This window comes from Schistocerca piceifrons, chromosome 3 (genome assembly GCF_021461385.2).
Source record: "Schistocerca piceifrons isolate TAMUIC-IGC-003096 chromosome 3, iqSchPice1.1, whole genome shotgun sequence".
Taxonomy (NCBI): domain Eukaryota; kingdom Metazoa; phylum Arthropoda; class Insecta; order Orthoptera; family Acrididae; genus Schistocerca; species Schistocerca piceifrons.
In genome coordinates this window covers 902,979,358-902,997,361 of record NC_060140.1, presented here as the reverse complement: position 1 = coordinate 902,997,361, position 18,004 = coordinate 902,979,358, and the positions used below count along the sequence as shown (strand labels likewise).

Genomic DNA, 18,004 nt, shown 5'->3' with positions numbered 1-18,004 from the left:
AAGGAACGATTTCAGAAATGCGATTTGTTGGCACTTTATTTTTTAATGTCAATATAGGCGGTAAAGAAGTTGAGTCATTAGGAAGTTCATTCAGAATGTTTTGAAAAATATGAAGATACTGATCCCAAGTTCTGTGATTCTGATGACAATAAAGACGGCACAATTTATTGATTTCCTTCATCCATCTCTCTGAAGCGTTAGATTGAGGGTGAAAAAGTGAAATGAAGATTGGTTTAATTTTACGACGGTGTAGAGTACGAAGCCAAATTTTAGAACGAAACTGTGATCCATTATCTGATATAACCTTATCAACATGACCAACTTCTTTAAGAAAATGTTTGATAAAAGCGTTAGATACTGAACGAGCTGTTGCTTTGCGTAAAGGTGTAAAACACACATATTTTGATGTCAGTTCCACTGCTACGAAAATGTACGCAAAACCATTAGTAGATCGAACCACTGGACCAAACAAATCGACTGCAGCCATTTCCTTTAATTTCGCTGGAATGATGGGAAACAACGGTGCTCTGTGAGAAATCGTTGGAGGCTTAGCCATTTGACATAATTTGCATTTGGCAAGAACAGATCGAATACGTTTTTCCATATTACTGAAGTAACAATTTTCTCGTAATTTATGAAAGCATTTTCGGGGACCAAAGTGTGCATAACTGAAATGCGTATACCAAATCAGCTTATTAACCCACTCATCAGGAATACAAACTAACCAAACGGAGTTGTCGACCGATTTTCGTTTAAAAAGAATGTCATTGCGAACTAAATAATGCTGTCTAATCGCCACGCTTTCCTTTCTCCTCCACTTCTCCTTAATGTCCTTCCAGATTGGATCCTTATTTTGCTCCTTAGCGATGTCCTGGAGCGAAGACGAAATAAAGTTCTCAAACGCAACACCTTGAATATACATCAAACAATAATTGTTTTCCTTGTAGTCCTCTTCAGCACTTTGTTTCAAACCCATAGGTGCACGTGATAAAGCATCGGCAACAATATTAGAAGAACCCTGTATGTAAACAATACTAAAGTCAAATTCCTGTAGGTACAGCGCCCATCGTGACAATCTGCCATGAGTTAATTTTGTTGGCATAAGAAATTCCAGAGCTCGATGATCGGTATAAACCTTAGTATGTCTGCCAAACAAAAATGTGCGAAATTTTGTAAAAGCCCAAACAACAGCCAAAGCTTCAAGTTCCGTAATCGAATAATTCTTTTCTGATTTAGAGAGAACACGACTTCCAAACGCAATAGTTTTCTGTACTACAACGCCGTTTTCTTCTATCTCTTGAAATAAATGTGCACCTAGGCCTTTGTATGATGAGTCCGTCGCCAAACAAAATTCTTTAGATAAATCCGGATGTGAAAGAAGTGGAGCAGCAACTAAAGCATCACGAAGCTGTTCAAATTCTGACTGAGCTTCCTCATCCCAACACCAATTAGATTTCTTTCCAGATAGTTCACATAAACGTGGTGTGGCCAAATCGTCCAATTTAACAAAGCGTCGAAGAAAATTACAGACACCAAGGAAACTACGAACGTCACGTTTTGTGCTAGGAACAGCATAATTACGAATAGCATCTAATTTTTCTGGATCAGGAAGAATACCTTCTGTAGAAATAATGTGACCGAGAAATTTCACCTGAGAGCGACCAAATTCAGATTTTTCCAAGTTCACTGTCATGCCAACTCGTGCAAAAATACGTAACAATGAATCCAAAATTTTGTTGTGCTCACTCCAAGAACGTTTAGCGATAAGAATGTCGTCAACATATGAAGTAATATTGTCACGAAGATAAACAGGTAAAATTTCATTTAAGCTACGAATGAATGCTGCTGAAGATACAGTAAGTCCAAACGGTAATTTCCGAAATTGGTAACAGTTACCAAAAGCTAAAAAAGCAGTGTATTTTCTACAATCAGGGTGGAGTTCTATTTGCCAAAAACTTGCGCGCATATCAATCGTGGATAAAACTTTAATTCCATGGAAATGTTGAAGAAGTTCATCTAAATTTTGTGGACGGTCAGTTTCAGGAATAATGATATTATTTATCTGTCTGGAATCCAGAACCAAACGAATTGATCCATCCTTTTTAAGAACAACGTGTAATGGGCTAGTATAAGGACTGACTGCAGGCTCAATAATGCCCTGATCTAACATGTACTGAAGTTCATTCTTAACCTTGTCTCTGTAAGCCAAAGGAATAGCGTACGTTTTCCCGCGAAATGGTGTGTGTTCTTTTACTTTAAATAGATATTGTAAGCCTTGTATAGTTCCTGTGTGATGACTAAACACTGTAGCATGTGAAGTCAAAATGTGGTGCAGCTCTTCTCTTGCAACGTCATCTGGCACTTCAGCTTTCTTAACCTTTTCGTTAATTAATTCTTCGCTATTAATTATATCATCCATCGCGTCTCTGTATCTGTTGTCATTATCATGAATAAACACATTGTCGTCATAATGCTCAACGAAAACATCAGAAGTAAGAAACCTTAAACATTTTGTATCTGACTCAGATCTTGTTAAACACTCGAAAAATTTTAAACATTTCGGCATTCCAGCAACAGTCAAATTTACACTTCCTTCTTTAAAGTTCAAAATGGCCTTATGTGCATTAAGAAACTCCATACCTAATATAACTTGTGTACTGAGTGATGGAACAATAATAAAATTAGCAGAAAATTCGTATCCTTGACAAATGAAATTTAAATTGGTCTGTTGTTTGACCTCCACACTTTTTCCAGAAATAGCACCTTGAATTGTAGTTTTAGAAATAGGTAACACAGGACAGGCAATAGTTCTTTCACATATACGAAAAACTGATTCACTAATGACATTCAATGGGCTCCCAGAATCTAAAACTGCAGTGAACTTATTCTTACCCACACATACTTCAATAACAGGATGTAAAAATGCGTCTACATTATTTTCCTTTTCATCTAACAAAATGTCTCTCATGTCTTCCAGGCGTACGTAGTGTAAAGTCGTAGTGTCATTACTTTCTGAACCGTCTATATTGCTGCCAGAAGCCGAAGCTGCAAGTCATTGTCGATTGTTTGCGTCACGTCTTTGAGTATTCGCGTCATTTCGCGGATCAATTTCTACTATTTGCACTTGTCTTTCTGAATTTCTGTCACGTGGAGGATGCCAATTAGGTCCCTCCTGTCTGTTAGATGCAAATTCTTGGTTGTGTCTGTTATTAAAATTTCTGTTTTCCGGTCTGTCTGCATAACTACTTCTTGTATAATTTCGACTGTCACTTCTGAAATTATTGTTGTATCTACTACCCTGATTATTTCTGTAGTAAGAATTTCTATTACTGTATGAATAATTTCTGTCCTGATGATACCGATGACTGTTTCCGTATGATTGATCATTCCGGTACGAATTACCGCTATTGTCTGTGTAATTTCTGTTAGAACGTCTGTTATTATCATAAGGCTGGTATCTGTTGTCCTGTCTGTTACGCCTGTCATTCTCAAAATTACCGCTATAACGTCCGTTCCGACCACTATCACTTTTCTCTGAAAATCTATTGTAATTACTGTTACTGAAAAAGTTACTAGAGGTCCCGTCGTCGTTGTCATACTCAAGTTCTTGCAACAAAGTCTTAAAAGTCTCAATGTCGTCTTTACATCTTCCGGCCAAAGCAATTTGTCTTATGGATTGTGGCAGCTTAGTTAAACAAATGCGAATTAATTCAGTCGGGCTATAAGGGTTGGACAGGAACTGATTTTTTCGAATCATGTCTTCAAAGTACTCTGCCGGCGTGCGGAACTCAGACTGTTTGAAATTACGCTGCATAATAAGACTGTGTTTGACTCTGTCTTGCGTGTTTTCGGACCAATATGCCGATAGAAATGCATGATAAAAATCATTTAGATTATTACAATCTCTAATGAGTGCACGCATCCGCGTCGCCGGTTCGTTTTCTAAATATCCACACATAAATTCCAGTTTGTGACTTAGTGGCCAATTTGGTGGAAGTGCGTACATAAATTGATCTAACCATGCACATGGATGTATGTCATTCTTAGAATTGCGGAAGATCTTAAATTTCCGGACAGTCAAAAAGTGTTTATAGTCAAAGTTTTCGCCTCGTGGCGACAAAGACCTACCGCGTCTGTCCCAGTCCGAATGTCGATTATTGTAAAGTTCGCGCGCCTGGCGCTCTCTTGTTGCATCCCGTAAATGAAACAAATTATTTTCTTCAAACCCCTCTGCTACCTGTGATTCTAAATTTTTTCTGCTATCTTTTCCTACAATTTCGCCTTCGATCTGCTTGACTTGCTTTCGTAATGCCTCAAATTCCCTTTTCACGCGTTCATTAAATTTTCCCTGATTTTCAACATGCTTATTTATGTTCTGGTATTCTTCGGTTTCTGCAAATGGCAATGGTGCTGTATCATCCGAATCTCTGTCCCCATGTAAACTAAGATTTGTCAGTTTATCTGAAATTTCCTCAACTCTTTCCGATAAGTCACCTAATTGTTCTTTCTGTTTATTTATGTCTTCCGTAAGTGTCGCGACTCGGGTTTCAGTATTGTCACATTTGGTAGCTAGCTGTTCATATTGTTGTGTTAGGTTATTTAATCTGTCATTTGGTACGGATCTTTCGATTCTCTCAAATATTTCTTCCTTATCCTTTGCACGTTGTAAATTTAACTCTGAAAAATTCTGTACTATCACGCGATCTCTTTCTTCCTGTTCTCTATCCTGTTCCCTTTGTCTGATTTCTACTGCAATTAATCTATTATTGTGAGAATTCAGAATCGGTTGTACTTCCTCTCTGATTTCCTTCTTTAATTCATCTTTCATATTTTTGAAACATGTCCCTATTCTTGAATCTAACCGTGTTTCCAAAGTTCCCATCTCTGTTTTAATTGTTCCAATCTCTGTTTTTAATTCAGATCCAAACCGTGTTTCCATTGTTCCCATATCAGTTTTTAATTCAGATCGTAAAGTTCCTATCTCTGTTTTTAATTCCGATCTAAACCGTGTTTCCATTGTTCCCATCTGTGTTTTTAATTCAGATCCCAAATTTAATATTACACCCATCAACTGCTCCATATCAGCCGGTTCGAAATTCTTTTCGCCCCTAACATTTCCCGCAAAACCATTTTCCTTCGTCATAGCTGTAAAGCTATCAGTGTTCGATACTATTCCAGAATCTTCTATCGTTAATCTCGGATTCTGTGGATTTTCTGATTGAGAAAAATTTTGAAATGGTTCCGGACTATTTTCCCGACTCATTACATTGTTTTCAACTCCATTATTCATCGCACTGTTTTCCTGTGTTGGCGAGTTCGCCATGTCAACAATTTCGTCATTCTCACTATCCATCATTTTTCCCTTTTTCATAGATCGCGTAATCATTTGCAAAACATACAAAGAATTCGTCACTGTACGAAAATTACACACGGTGACTCTTTATCTCAACAATACCATTCAAATGCAATGACTCCCTCAAACACGATCAATCGAACAATTGAAATAATTGCACAAAATTGTCAAACGCGTATACAAGGCAATAAAAATTAAATTTTGAAAAATACCATTAGAAGAATGCCAATTACCAAATCTACACATGCAAAATAGACTCCAATTACTAAACTACAAATTACTACAACAATACTACTGTCAACTACTTTTACAATCAGAACAATTCCAAGGGACGATCCGAAGCAGCGGTCGCCACGTGCATGGGGGCTTAATTAAATATATATTGATATTGAAAATACTTTTAATTTTAGTAACTGTCTGTCCGATTACGCAAGTCTCGTAATCGGTTGGCCCTGACTAGAATTGTTAACCTATCTGACTGCAAAGAACAATGTAAGAAAATTTTCGTAAACACAGTTAATTAATTAAGACCCCAGCAACTATAAAAATCTACGAAACCAATGAGCACAAGAGTAACTGTTCTGTATGTGGGAGTGTGACTCAACGTCCACATCTGGCACGGTTCTTTTCCAACAAGACAAGAATTTTGATACCAATTATACTGACGTGACAAAAGAAATTTAGAAAAACTATAATTACGCAAAAAAAATCACAATTACACTCTAATGCAAGAACACGAGCCAGATGCTTTGTTGACTGAACCTGTAGTGACGCATTATTTCACACACACAATTAATAAAAAAAAAAACATTGTAATTTTTACCTTCATATATATTGACGAAATGCACTCATTACAATAACATCTGCTATCTCTCCCATCAAATAACTGCATAAAATATGGAACAACACTCTTTACTACAACATCTTACTCCGACTTCACGACAAGCACGAGCTCTTAACACACACTGTCCTCTCCGATCTCCTAACAAGCACTGACTGCCACGAACTCTAAACAGGCACTGACTGCCACGAACTCTCGACAACCACTGTGGAGGCGGCTTAATAGTACTCTTTGGCGCAATCTCTGGCGCAGTGGCACAGTGTAGCCACCTTTCAATCTGTCAACACTTGCTTTCTTTGGGATTGGAATTATTATATTCTTCGTGAAGTCTGTCGGTATTTCGCCTGTCTCGTACATCTTGCTCACCAGATGGTAGAGTTTTGTTATGACTGGCTCTCCCAAGGCCATCAGTAGTTCTAATGGAATGTTGTCTACTCCGGGGCCTTGTTTCGACTCAGGTCTTTCAGTGCTCTGTCAAACTCTTCACGCAGTATCATTTCCCATTTCATCTTCATCTACATCCTCTTCCATTTCAATAATATTGTCCTCAAGTACATCGCCCTTGTATAAACCCTCTATATACTCCTTCCACCTTTCTGCCTTCCCTTCTTTGCTTAGAACTGGGTTGCCATCTGAGCTCTTGATATTCATACAAGTGGTTCTCTTCTCTCCAAAGGTCTCTTCAATTTTCCTGTAGGCAGTATCTATCTCACCCCTAGTGAGACAAGCCTCTACATCCTTACATTTGTCCTCTAGCCATCCCTGCTTAGCCATTTTGCACTTCCTGTCGATCTCATTTTTGAGACGTTTGTATTCCTTTTTGCCTGCTTCATTTACTGCATTTTTATATTTTCTCCTTTCATCAATTAAATTCAATATTTCTTCTGTTACCCAAGGATTTCTATTAGCCCTCGTCACTTATGAGGACAGTTTTACAGGTGCAGCAGTGCCGATAATTGTACAGCGTTCATCGATCCGTACTACTGGCGCTTATGTCCTCTTCATATAGGGGCCGCTATTGTCGCGTTTTCGTCCTGGAGAGGGGTCGGTCAGCGTGCTATTGGCTGACATCTTCTCACAGCCATCTCTTCTCTATGTATTGAAAAGATGTAGTCGATATGTATCCACATGTTTATTACAGTTCGTGTAATAATCGAAAGTAAGTCAGTCGAGTATTCGGATGCAACGTTATTTCATCGTCCCGTATCCTGTCAGGTCTGTCCACACGCTACAACTGCCTGGAATGTCACAGCCGGCACAATTGTTTTCCCCCTTCTCCAGGTGCTTCCAGATCCCCTCGTACAGAAACATTACAATACACAGCTTGCGGGATGTTCTAGGCTTCATATAAAACAAAACGATGCGTGATGACACACGCCGCCTGTGAGCTCGTGCTGGAGAAACGAGCGCTGGAAAACGGCCGCCTGTCAGTCCAGCTCTCGAGAAGGCAGCCTCCACTTGAGCCCACGCCGGCACGCAAGACGCTGCGGGGCCCTCCGTGCTTTGATCGTGCGCCCTTTGCATATTTATAAAATGTGCCGCGGGAAGCTGGGGTCGCGAGGATGTGCCGTGATGTGTGGTGGTGTTGTGAGGCCTGGTGAGGCAGGCTGGTGGACAGCTGCGCCCGCAGCCGTCGTCGCAGCTCAAACCTGTCGAAATGTAGTGTGAGGAGGGCTATGCGAGAGGCGTTCAATGAATTCGAAAGTGAAGTTCTATGTACTGACTTGGCAGAAAATCCTAAGAAATTTTGGTCTTATGTCAAAGCGGCGGGTGCAGACACTCTGTGACCAAAATGGTACTGAAACAGAAAATGACAGACTTAAGGCCGAAATACTAAATGTCTTTTTCCAAAGCTGTTTCACAGAGGAAGACTGCACTGTAGTTCCTTCTCTAGATTGTCGCACAGATGGCAAAATGGTAGATATCGAAACAGATGACAGAGGGACGGAAAAACAATTAAAATCGCTCAAAAGAGTAAAGGCTGCTGAACCTGATGGGATGCCAGTTCGATTTTACACAGAGTACGCGAAGGAACTTGTCCCCTTCTTGCAACGGCGTACCGTAGTTCTCTAGAAGAGCGTAGCGTTCCAAAAGATTGGAAAAGGGCACGGGTCGAGAAGGGACGTCGAACAGATGTGCAGAACTATAGACCTATGTCTCTAACGTCGATCAGATGTGAAATTTTAAACACGTATTATGTTCGAGTATAACGACTTTTCTGGAGACAAGAAATCCACTCTGTAGGGATCAGCATGGGTATTCGAAAAAGACGGTCGTGTGAAACCCAGCTCGCGCTATTCGTCCACGAGACTCAGAGGGCCGTAGACACGGGTTCCCAGGTAGATTCCGTGTTTCTTGACTTCCGCAAGGTGTTCGATACAGTTCCCCACAGTAGTTTAATGAACAAAGTAAGAGCATATGGACTATTAGACCAATTGTGTGATTAGATTGAAGAGTTCCTAGATAACAGAACGCAGCATATCATTCTCAATGGAGAGAAGTCTTCCGAAGTAAGAGTGATTTCAGGTGTGCCGCAGGGGAGTGTCGTAGGACCGTTGCTATTCACAATATACATAAATGACCTAGTGGATAACATCGGAAGTTCACTGAGGCTTTTTGCGGATGATGCTGTAGTATATCGAGAGGTTGTAACAATGGAAAATTGTACTGAAATGCAGGTGGATCTACAGCGAATTGACGCATGCTGCAGGCAATGGCAATTCAGTCTCAATGTAGACAAGTCTAATGTGCTGCGAATACATAGAAAGATCCCTTATCAATTAGCTGCAATATAGCAGGTCAGCAACTGGAAGCAGTTAACTCCATAAATTATCTGGGAGTAGGGATTAGGAGTGATTTAAAATGGAATGATCATATTAAGTTGATCGTCGGTAAAACAGATGCCAGACTGAGATTCATTGGAAGAATCCTAAGGAAATGCAATCCGAAAACGAAGGAAGTAGGTTACAGTACACTTGTTCGCCGACTGCTTGAATATTGCTCACCGGTGTGGGATCCGTACCAGATAGGGTTGATAGAAGAGATAGAGAAGATCCAACGGAGAGCAGCGCGCTTCGTTACAGGATCATTTAGTAATCGCGAAAGCGTTACGGAGATGATAGATAAACTCCAGTGGAAGACTCTGCAGGAGAGACGCTCAGTAGCTCGGTACGGGCTTTTGTTGAAGTTTCGAGAACATACCTTCACCGAGGTGTCAAGCAGTATATTGCTCCCTCCTACGTATATCTCGCGAAGAGACCATGAGGATAAAATCAGAGAGATTAGAGCCCACACAGAGGCATACCGACAATCTTTCTTTCCACGAACAATACGAGACTGGAGGAGGAGGAGATTACTGTTTAACATCCCGTCGACAACAAGGTCATTAGAGACGGAGCACAAGCTCGGATTAGGGAAGGATGGGGAAGGAAATCGGCCGTGCCCTTTCTAAGGAGCCATCCCGGCATTTGCCTGAAGCGATTTAGGGAAATCACGGAAAACCTAAATCAGGACGGCCGGACCCGGGATTGAACCGTCGTGCTCCCGAATGCGAGCCAATACGAGACTGGAATAGAAGGGAGAACCGATAGAGGCACTCAAGGTAGCCTTCGCCACACACCGTCAGGTGGCTTGCGGAGTGTATATGTAGACGTAGAAGGTGCAGATGTGCCAGAGCATATTGCCAACGTATGTGCTAAGGCTTTCCGGGCAGACTGGAGTGATACCTAATAAATCGATCCGGCCTAGTGAGACACTATCCACTAGGTCCTCACATTGCTGCCTTGCGCTGCATCTGACATCTTCAGAGTTTTTATATTTCTTTCGACTGCCGCTGATTGTTCCGTATTATGCGGACAATATGTCGTGGCAGTCGGCCGCGACCGTAAACCAACGAGAACTTAGAATGACCACGAGTAGAGAATCGCTGCGGGGGAACATGCCCCGCTTGCCTCTCGGAAGGCTGTCTTCCTATGTCTGCGTTCTGTGCTTCCACGAAAGCAAAACTGACATAACGGTCGCAGGGATCGCTCTGATTCCTTTTGTTGTGGCGAGAGTTGCATTCGAATCCCGTTAGGAACCGGATTAGCCTCTTCAATCATTTAAAAATAAGAAACAAAAACAAGCAATCCACAACGCAAAGGAAATTGGAGTACACGAAGCAGACTACCGTGCAATTGTTTGCTGCGGTTGGCAGTGTTGGTTCAGGCCCGACCTCTATCAGTATCTTATGCAACCGTGGTACAAACCACTCTCCACCTTAAACTGTGTCCGCACAATACCGTTGTTGTTGTCGTTTTCATTGGCCTTCAGTGTGTTACCGATGGGCAAAGCCTCTTTCCAGTTTCTTCCAGTAGTCCCATTGGTCATACTGGTCCTCCATATAGCAACAGCACATCTCGCACCATCATCTTTATTTTTTCCGTTTCCATTCATCCTTCCATGGCCAGCCATTCTGTCGTTACTGTGCTCCAACAGCGGTCAGACATTCTCGTCAGAAGTCCCATACACAGAAATTATAACGTTTTAGCTTGCTTCAGCACCGTTTACGTCAGTTTATTTCTGATTCTGTCTCTTCGTGAAGTTTTTAAATAGTGCACATTTAATTATTATTTCATATGGATAGATCAGACGAGGGTTGGAACTTAAATAGTGGCAACTACTGATTCACAACCGATACAAAAGAGTTACATGTTTGCACCGTTAGAAGAGCCTGTTCTGTTGATGGTGTGAAGGAGCGCTCTACTGCCTGTCGAATCTCTGGAACAGTTCTGAAGCGAATGCCACGATGCGGTTCCTTCATCTGCGCAATCAAATCAAAGTCACAAGGACAAGTCCGGAAAGTATGGTGGATGGTACAGTACTTCCCAATCTCATCGACTCAACAGAGCAGCCACAGCTTGCGCTGTATGCGCCCGCGCATTGCCGTGCAAAATGATGGGTGGGCTGCGCAGAAAGTGTCGCCGCTTCTTTCGCAAAGCTGGTCGCAGGTGATGCTCTAAAAATGGACAGTAATACTGTGCATTGACGGTCTGCCGTGGAGGAACGTAATGCGTTAGGATAACACTGTCACAGTAGTACACGAGAATCACCATAACTGTCACAATACGGGGCTCTGACGTACTTTCGACTTTCGCGGCAACCCAAAATGACGCCATTCGTTGGACTGGCGTTTCAGTTTTGGCTCGTACGATGTGGCCCATGTCTCATCCAGTGTTACGATACAAATTAAGAAAGCCTCTCCTTCGCGCTCATAGCGCTCCAAGTGCGTCTGAGCAGCGTCGTAACGCACTTATTACTGCATTTCCGTCAAGTCATACGGCACCCATCGTGATGCAATTTTTCGCTTGCCCAGGCGTTTCTTCAGGATGCGAAGCACAGTCTAATGCGCTAATCCAGTTTCGTGGGCTAGCTCACGAATCGTATGGCGTCGATCAATGTCCACTAACGCGGCAACAACATGCACTTCTTCAGAGATGCTAGGACGATCTACCCGATGCCATGTCTGCCACAGTTCGCCGACCTTCGTTGAAGGCTTTTACCCAACGTGCCACTGTTCTGTTCGGCAATGGCGATTCCCCGCAGGCTCTTGAAGACCTTGATGACACTGTCGTGCTGTACGACCTCTGGCACATTCAATCTTGATCCAACTCCATTGTTCCTGTTTCGAAATCATAGTGACACCGTTACGTTAGACCGCTCGCTCACAAGTGACTGTGTTTCCCTCGATTGTGCGCACGCCGGTGACGTGGAACGGGCGAGTCCATTTGCTCGGAGGTAAGGTAGGTATGTCAACAACGCGTGTTATCAGCGACAATCGTACGTCGCTGTCAAAATCTCCTCTCTGATACTCCCATTTATTCTCCGATTGAGGCACCTATCCAAACCCAACAACAAAATCTAGCAACCAGCGAGTTCGCCTGGGATTAAGGCTCGTTTGGAAGCTGTCGAGAACCGATCTTGTCACGCGCCATTTGTGAATGTTACAGGGATGGTGGAAATGAGAATATAAGGGGCAGTCAAATAAAAACGAGACACATGGAAAAAAATAAGAAAACCATTATTTCGAAAGTTATCGCAATAAACGTTGATATATCGTTGATACGTATATTTATCCCACTGTGAGACTAGACGGCCAGTAGCTTCATGGAGAAATGTTTTCAGTTGCCCATGGAAACGTTATTGTATCCAGGTGTGCAGATCTTCGCGCAAAGCAAATCGACAGCCACGAATGTTGTTCTCAGGGCACCAAAAATATGGAAATATCATGGGGAGAGATAGAAACTGTGTGGATAATGTAAAAGAGCTTACCAGCGAAATTTTTGATCTAACTAGTTACTCTCCTGTTTCTCTTTTGGGTCTGCGAGCGCACATGCTTCAACGCCTTGATTGCTTTGCGTTCCACCTTATAGACACCTGATGAAACTGTTCGTGTCGAGAGAGTATTCGATGCTGTACTGTTATATACCGAATAGAAACCGAAGCACCGTTTCACGCTTGTCGGCAGCGACCGAAAAAGAGCCGAAAACGAACGGAACCGAATGGAATCACACGCGTCTGAAATAGGCCTTACAAAGCCGGTGTAATCGGTCAACTTTTCGTACGATTACTGTTGGTGTTAAGTTCCGATGTTGCCCTTAACAACGATAATAACGCAATTAATATAGTAAATTAAAATTAGATGGATTGCGTTCAATAAGAGATTGAGGGAATCCCCTTTTAATAAATCGGTGTGTCCACAGAGTAAAGTAATGCGCTGATTGGTGTCTACTATAAATAATAGGGTTACCACCGTAATTTAGACTTTACCATATATTATGCTTATCCATTACGGATATTTTAGAACCGTGACTGTATATTAACGTAAATAAATTATACACAACTGCAACCAGTCACTTTTTTCATTAATAATGCTTTATTACATTAACCGGTTTTCGAACCCTTTCAGGTTAATCTTCAGATGATTTCTGGAGAATCCGGGAAGTTACATCATTACTGGGTGCTGGTTTGCGACAGTATAGGCGTCTTTTTTTCGTATCTGTCTGCCTCCATTTTGATGTCCAGAACACTTTCACACGAACTATATTAGTTCACACTTTAACAGTGTGTGCCTATACTGTCACAAACCAGCACCCAGCATTATTAATGAAAAAAGTGACTGGTTGCAGTTGTGTATAATTTATTTACCATATATTTTCCTACATCCCTGTCACAATAAAATAACCCTAAATTACACATAATAAAAGACGTTTCGTCCTAAAAAAAAGAGCGAAATCCCGGAGAGTAGAAAATTGTATTGACATGGAGTGACGCTGTTGCAGGGGATGGCGGGCTGAGATGGCGGCGAGTGCTTGGCTGGAGGCGGCGTGGGCGGCGGCGCTGCTGGTGCTAGCGCTGGCGGGGACGGCGGAGGCGGTGGGGGCGGAGGCGCTGGCGGCGCTGGCGCTGCTGGGTGCCGCGGGGGCGGCAGGGGCCGAGGCGCCGGCCACGGCGGCTGCGGCGCCACCCCCAGGGCTGGCGGCGGGGGCGGGCGCGGCGGTGGCGTCGGGACGCTGCGAAGAGATCCGCATTCCCATGTGCCGCGGCGTCGGTTACAACCTCACCTCGATGCCCAACGAACTCAACCACGACTCCCAGGAGGAGGCCGGGCTTGAGGTACGTGCGGCTGCCACACTCACAGGTGCCAGTAGTAGTACATGTCACACTCCAACACTGATCTCTTGGCATGACCAATGGGCACGGATGGATAATGGTGCTCAATAATAATAATAATAATAATAATAAGTCATGTTAAACAACATGGAGCGGCGTAGCGCTGTGGTTAATGCACTAAGCAAAGCAGCAAACTGCTCTTCGACAGAGTAATCGCAATTCTCCTCCCTCTGATCAGCTAAGTTCTCCTAAAAATGGGAACCTCCTATTCTCGCTGTTATTAGATTTATTTCCTACTGGCAGGATGAAATTAAGGCCAGACTCGTTGCTTAACGACAGTATCCATTACTAACGCTAAGAATTATAGGACAGAACTGGAGCTCACCAGAGAGACAGAACACACAGTGTGTCTGTGACACGTTGTTTAGCGCTCCCTGCAGTGCGATGCTGGGGTGTTAGCCGCTATACTTTCCGTACTCAATCTGTGGTTGTTCTAAACTCGACATATATTTGCATATAAGTTGTAAAATAAGAACTTGCTGAATTTCTTTTCGAAATCGCGCCTAACGTTTGCGCAATGTAAAAATGCACGCAAAGAAGCAGTAGAACTACGACATTTCTTATTTCGAGTGAGTACTGCTTTACAACAATACGGGGTTCTGGGTTAACGTTTATGCAAACACACTTGTTATTTATTTATTTATTCCCCCCCCCCCCCTCCCAAAGTGTTTTGCATCAAGGCGGGCCCGCAATCCCACATTGCTGTTTTTGTGTGCAAACACTGACCAATGAAACAGTTTCAAGATAAAATTGTTGAATACTGTTTTACTGGCCGTCCGCGGTTATAGTATTTGTATGAAAGCTATTGCTGCTGTCGAAAGACGATGCGTAAGGGGAGATAAAAAAGTTTCCTTTTGATGGCGTTACTGCAGCGTACATACAAAACAGCACGATTCCGATGCGAATATACAGGGTGGTCCATTGATAGTGAGCGGGCCAAATATCTCACGAAATAACCGTCAAACGAAAAAACTACAAAGAACGAAACTCGTCTAGCTTGAAGGGGAAACCAGATGGCGCTATGGTTGGCCCGCTAGATGGCGCTGCCGTAGGTCAAACGGATATCAACTGCGTTTTTTTTTTTAAATAGAAACCCCCATTTTTTTATTACATACTCGTGTAGTACTTACTGAAATATGAATGTTTTGGTTGTACCACTTTCTTCGCTTTGTGATATATAGCGCTGTAATAGTCACAAACGTGTAAGTACGTGGTATCACGTAACATTCCGCCAGTGTGGACGGTATTTGCTTCGTAATACATTACCCGTGTTAAAATGGACCGTTCACCAATTGCGGAAAAGGTCGATATCGTGTTGATATATGGCTATTGTGACGAAAATGCCCAGCGGACTTGTGCTATGTATGCTGCTCGGTATCCTGGACGACATCATCCAAGTGTCCGGACCGTTCGCCGGATAGCTACGTTATTTAAGGAAACAGGAAGTGTTCAGCCACATGTGAAACGTCAACCACGACCTGCAACAAATGATGATGTCCAAGTAGGTGTTTTAGCTTCTGTCGCGGCTAATCCGCACATCAGTAGCAGACAAAATGTGCGAGAATCTGGAATCTCAAAAACGTCGGTGTTGAGAATGCTACATCAACATCGATTGCACCCATCCCATATTTCTATGCACCAGGAATTGCATGGCGACGACTTTGAACGTCGTGTACAGTTCTGCCACTGGCCACAAGAGAAATTACCGGACGATGACAGATTTTTTGCACGCGTTCTATTTAGCGACGAAGCGTCATTCACCAACAGCGGTAACGTAAACCGGCATAATATGCACTATTGGGCAACGGAAAATCCACGATGGCTGCGACAAGTGGAACATGAGCGACCTTGGCAGGCTAATGTATGGTGCGGCATTATGGGAGGAAGGGTAATTGGCCCCCATTTTATCGATGGCAATCTAAATGGTGCAATGTATGCTGATTTTCTAGGTAATGTTCTACCGATGTTATTACAAGATGTTCCACTGCATCACAGAATGGCGATGTACTTCCAACATGATGGATGTCCGGCACATAGCTCGCGTGTGGTTGAAGCGGTACTGAATAGCATATTTCATTATAGGTGGATTGGTCGTCGAAGCACCATACAATGGCCCGCATGTTCACCGGATCTGACGTCCCCGGATTTCTTTCTGTGGGGAAAGTTGAAGGATATTTGCTATCGTGATCCACCGACAACGCCCGACAACATGCGTCAGCGCATTGTCAATGCATGTGCGAACATTACGGAAGGCGAACTACTCGCTGTTGAGAGGAATGTCGTTACACGTATTGCCAAATGCATTGAGGTTGACGGACATCATTTTGAGCATTTGTTGCATTAATGTGGTATTTACAGTTAATGACGCTGTAACAGTATGTGTTCTCAGAAATGATAAGTTCACGAAGGTGCGTGTATCACATTGGAACAACCGAAATAAAATGTTCAAATGTTCTTTCGTTCTGTATTTTGATTCAAAAAACCTACCTGTTGCCAACTGTTGGTCTAAAATTGTGAGCGATATGTTTGTGACTATTGCAGCGCCATCTATGACAAAGCGAAAAAAGTGGTCCAACTAAAACATTCATATTTCATTAAGTACTACACGAATATGTAATAAAAAATGGGGGTTCCTATTAAAAAAACGCAGTTGATACCCGTTTGACCTATGGCAGCGCTATCTAGCGGGCCAACCATAGCGCCATCTGGTTTCCCCCTTCAAGCTAGACAAGTTTCGTTCTTTGTAGATTTTTCGTTTGACGCTTATTTCGTGAGATATTTGGCCCGGTCACGACCAATGGACCACCCTGTAAAATCACAGACATTTAAGCCATGGGTTAGTGTGGCCTTCAGAGAGAAAATTTTTGATCGTCCCTCATAAATTGTTAGTGCGCTATACTCAGAGACAGTATTATTTGTTACTATAATCGCTAAGCGGTAACATTTAAAATTTTGTAGTTTCCTTACGCCTTATCATGTACCATGCCCGTTTCTTGACTGCTGAAAACGTGACGGAGGGTTGTTCAATTTGTTCAACTCTGGTCGCGATGTTGCCTCTCTTTGAAACTATCTGAGCCCGACCCTAGTGCCCAGAGTCAGTGGTCATGTGTGTGTGACTTACGTTTGCGTGAATGAATGTACGAGGGTGAGTCAAATGAAAACCTTAAATTTGTAATAACAAATCGAAATTTCGCGCCGTTATCCTGTAAGTTGGTAAGCGTGCTACAAACAGCGTGCAGAATGGCCTGTAGGTGGCAGCATAGTGCAGATGCACACATACCGTCGCAGTATCAGTATAAAGATGGCCGCCCCACTTGCGACTTGCACCAGGGAAGTACAGCGTTCTGCTATTCGGTTTTTGCGTAGTGAAGATGTGAAACCTATTGAAATTCATCGACAAATGAAGGTTCAGTATGGTGATGCATGTTTGTCACAGCAGCAAGTCTACGAATGGAGTAGGAAGTTCGCAAATGGTGTGAATTCAGTGGAAGATGCTCCTCGTCCAGGTCAGGCACAACGAGTTGTGACTCCACAGAACATTGCAGCAGTTGAAGCCGAGTGACACTGAATGACAATGCACCATGTTTACAGATTAGTCATGGGTCAGCACAGCACACTGTGCATGATGTGCTCCAGTTTCCCAAAGTGTCTGCAAGGTGGGTGCCGCGGCAGCTGACGCCTGAAATGAGAGAACGACGTGTTGATGCTTGTGAAGAACTACTTCGGCGCTAGGAACGAGGAGGTGATGGCTCCCTTGCAAGAATCGTTACTAGGGATGAAACCTGGGTTCACTTCCACCAACCCGAAACGAAGAGAGCGAGCAAGGAATGGCGCCATTCCTCATCACCAAAACCAAAGAAGTTTCGAACAGAGCCATCAGCAGGGATGGTTATGCTGATTGTCTTTTGGGACGAAAAAGGCGTCATTTCGGAGCATTACATGCCTAGAGGGACCACTATCACCAGTGCATCACACACAGATCTCCTAAAAAATCATCTCCGGCGTGGAATCAAATCAAAGCGAAGTGGACTGCTGTCAGCAGGTGTCCTTTTGCAACATGACAAAGGAAGGCCCCACACTGCCCGTACAACAGTTGCAAC

General features: G+C 43.0%; 1 protein-coding gene across 1 annotated transcript in view; it reads left to right on the top strand.

The window, feature by feature from the left end:
- The window catches only part of LOC124789178 (frizzled-5-like), a 104,270-nt gene that overhangs the window by 43,768 nt on the left and 42,498 nt on the right, over nucleotides 1–18,004 (top strand). The window contains exon 2 of the mRNA XM_047256472.1: nucleotides 13,707–13,847. Coding sequence (XP_047112428.1) covers nucleotides 13,707–13,847 — 141 coding nt within the window. The remainder of the gene's footprint in view (nucleotides 1–13,706; nucleotides 13,848–18,004) is intronic.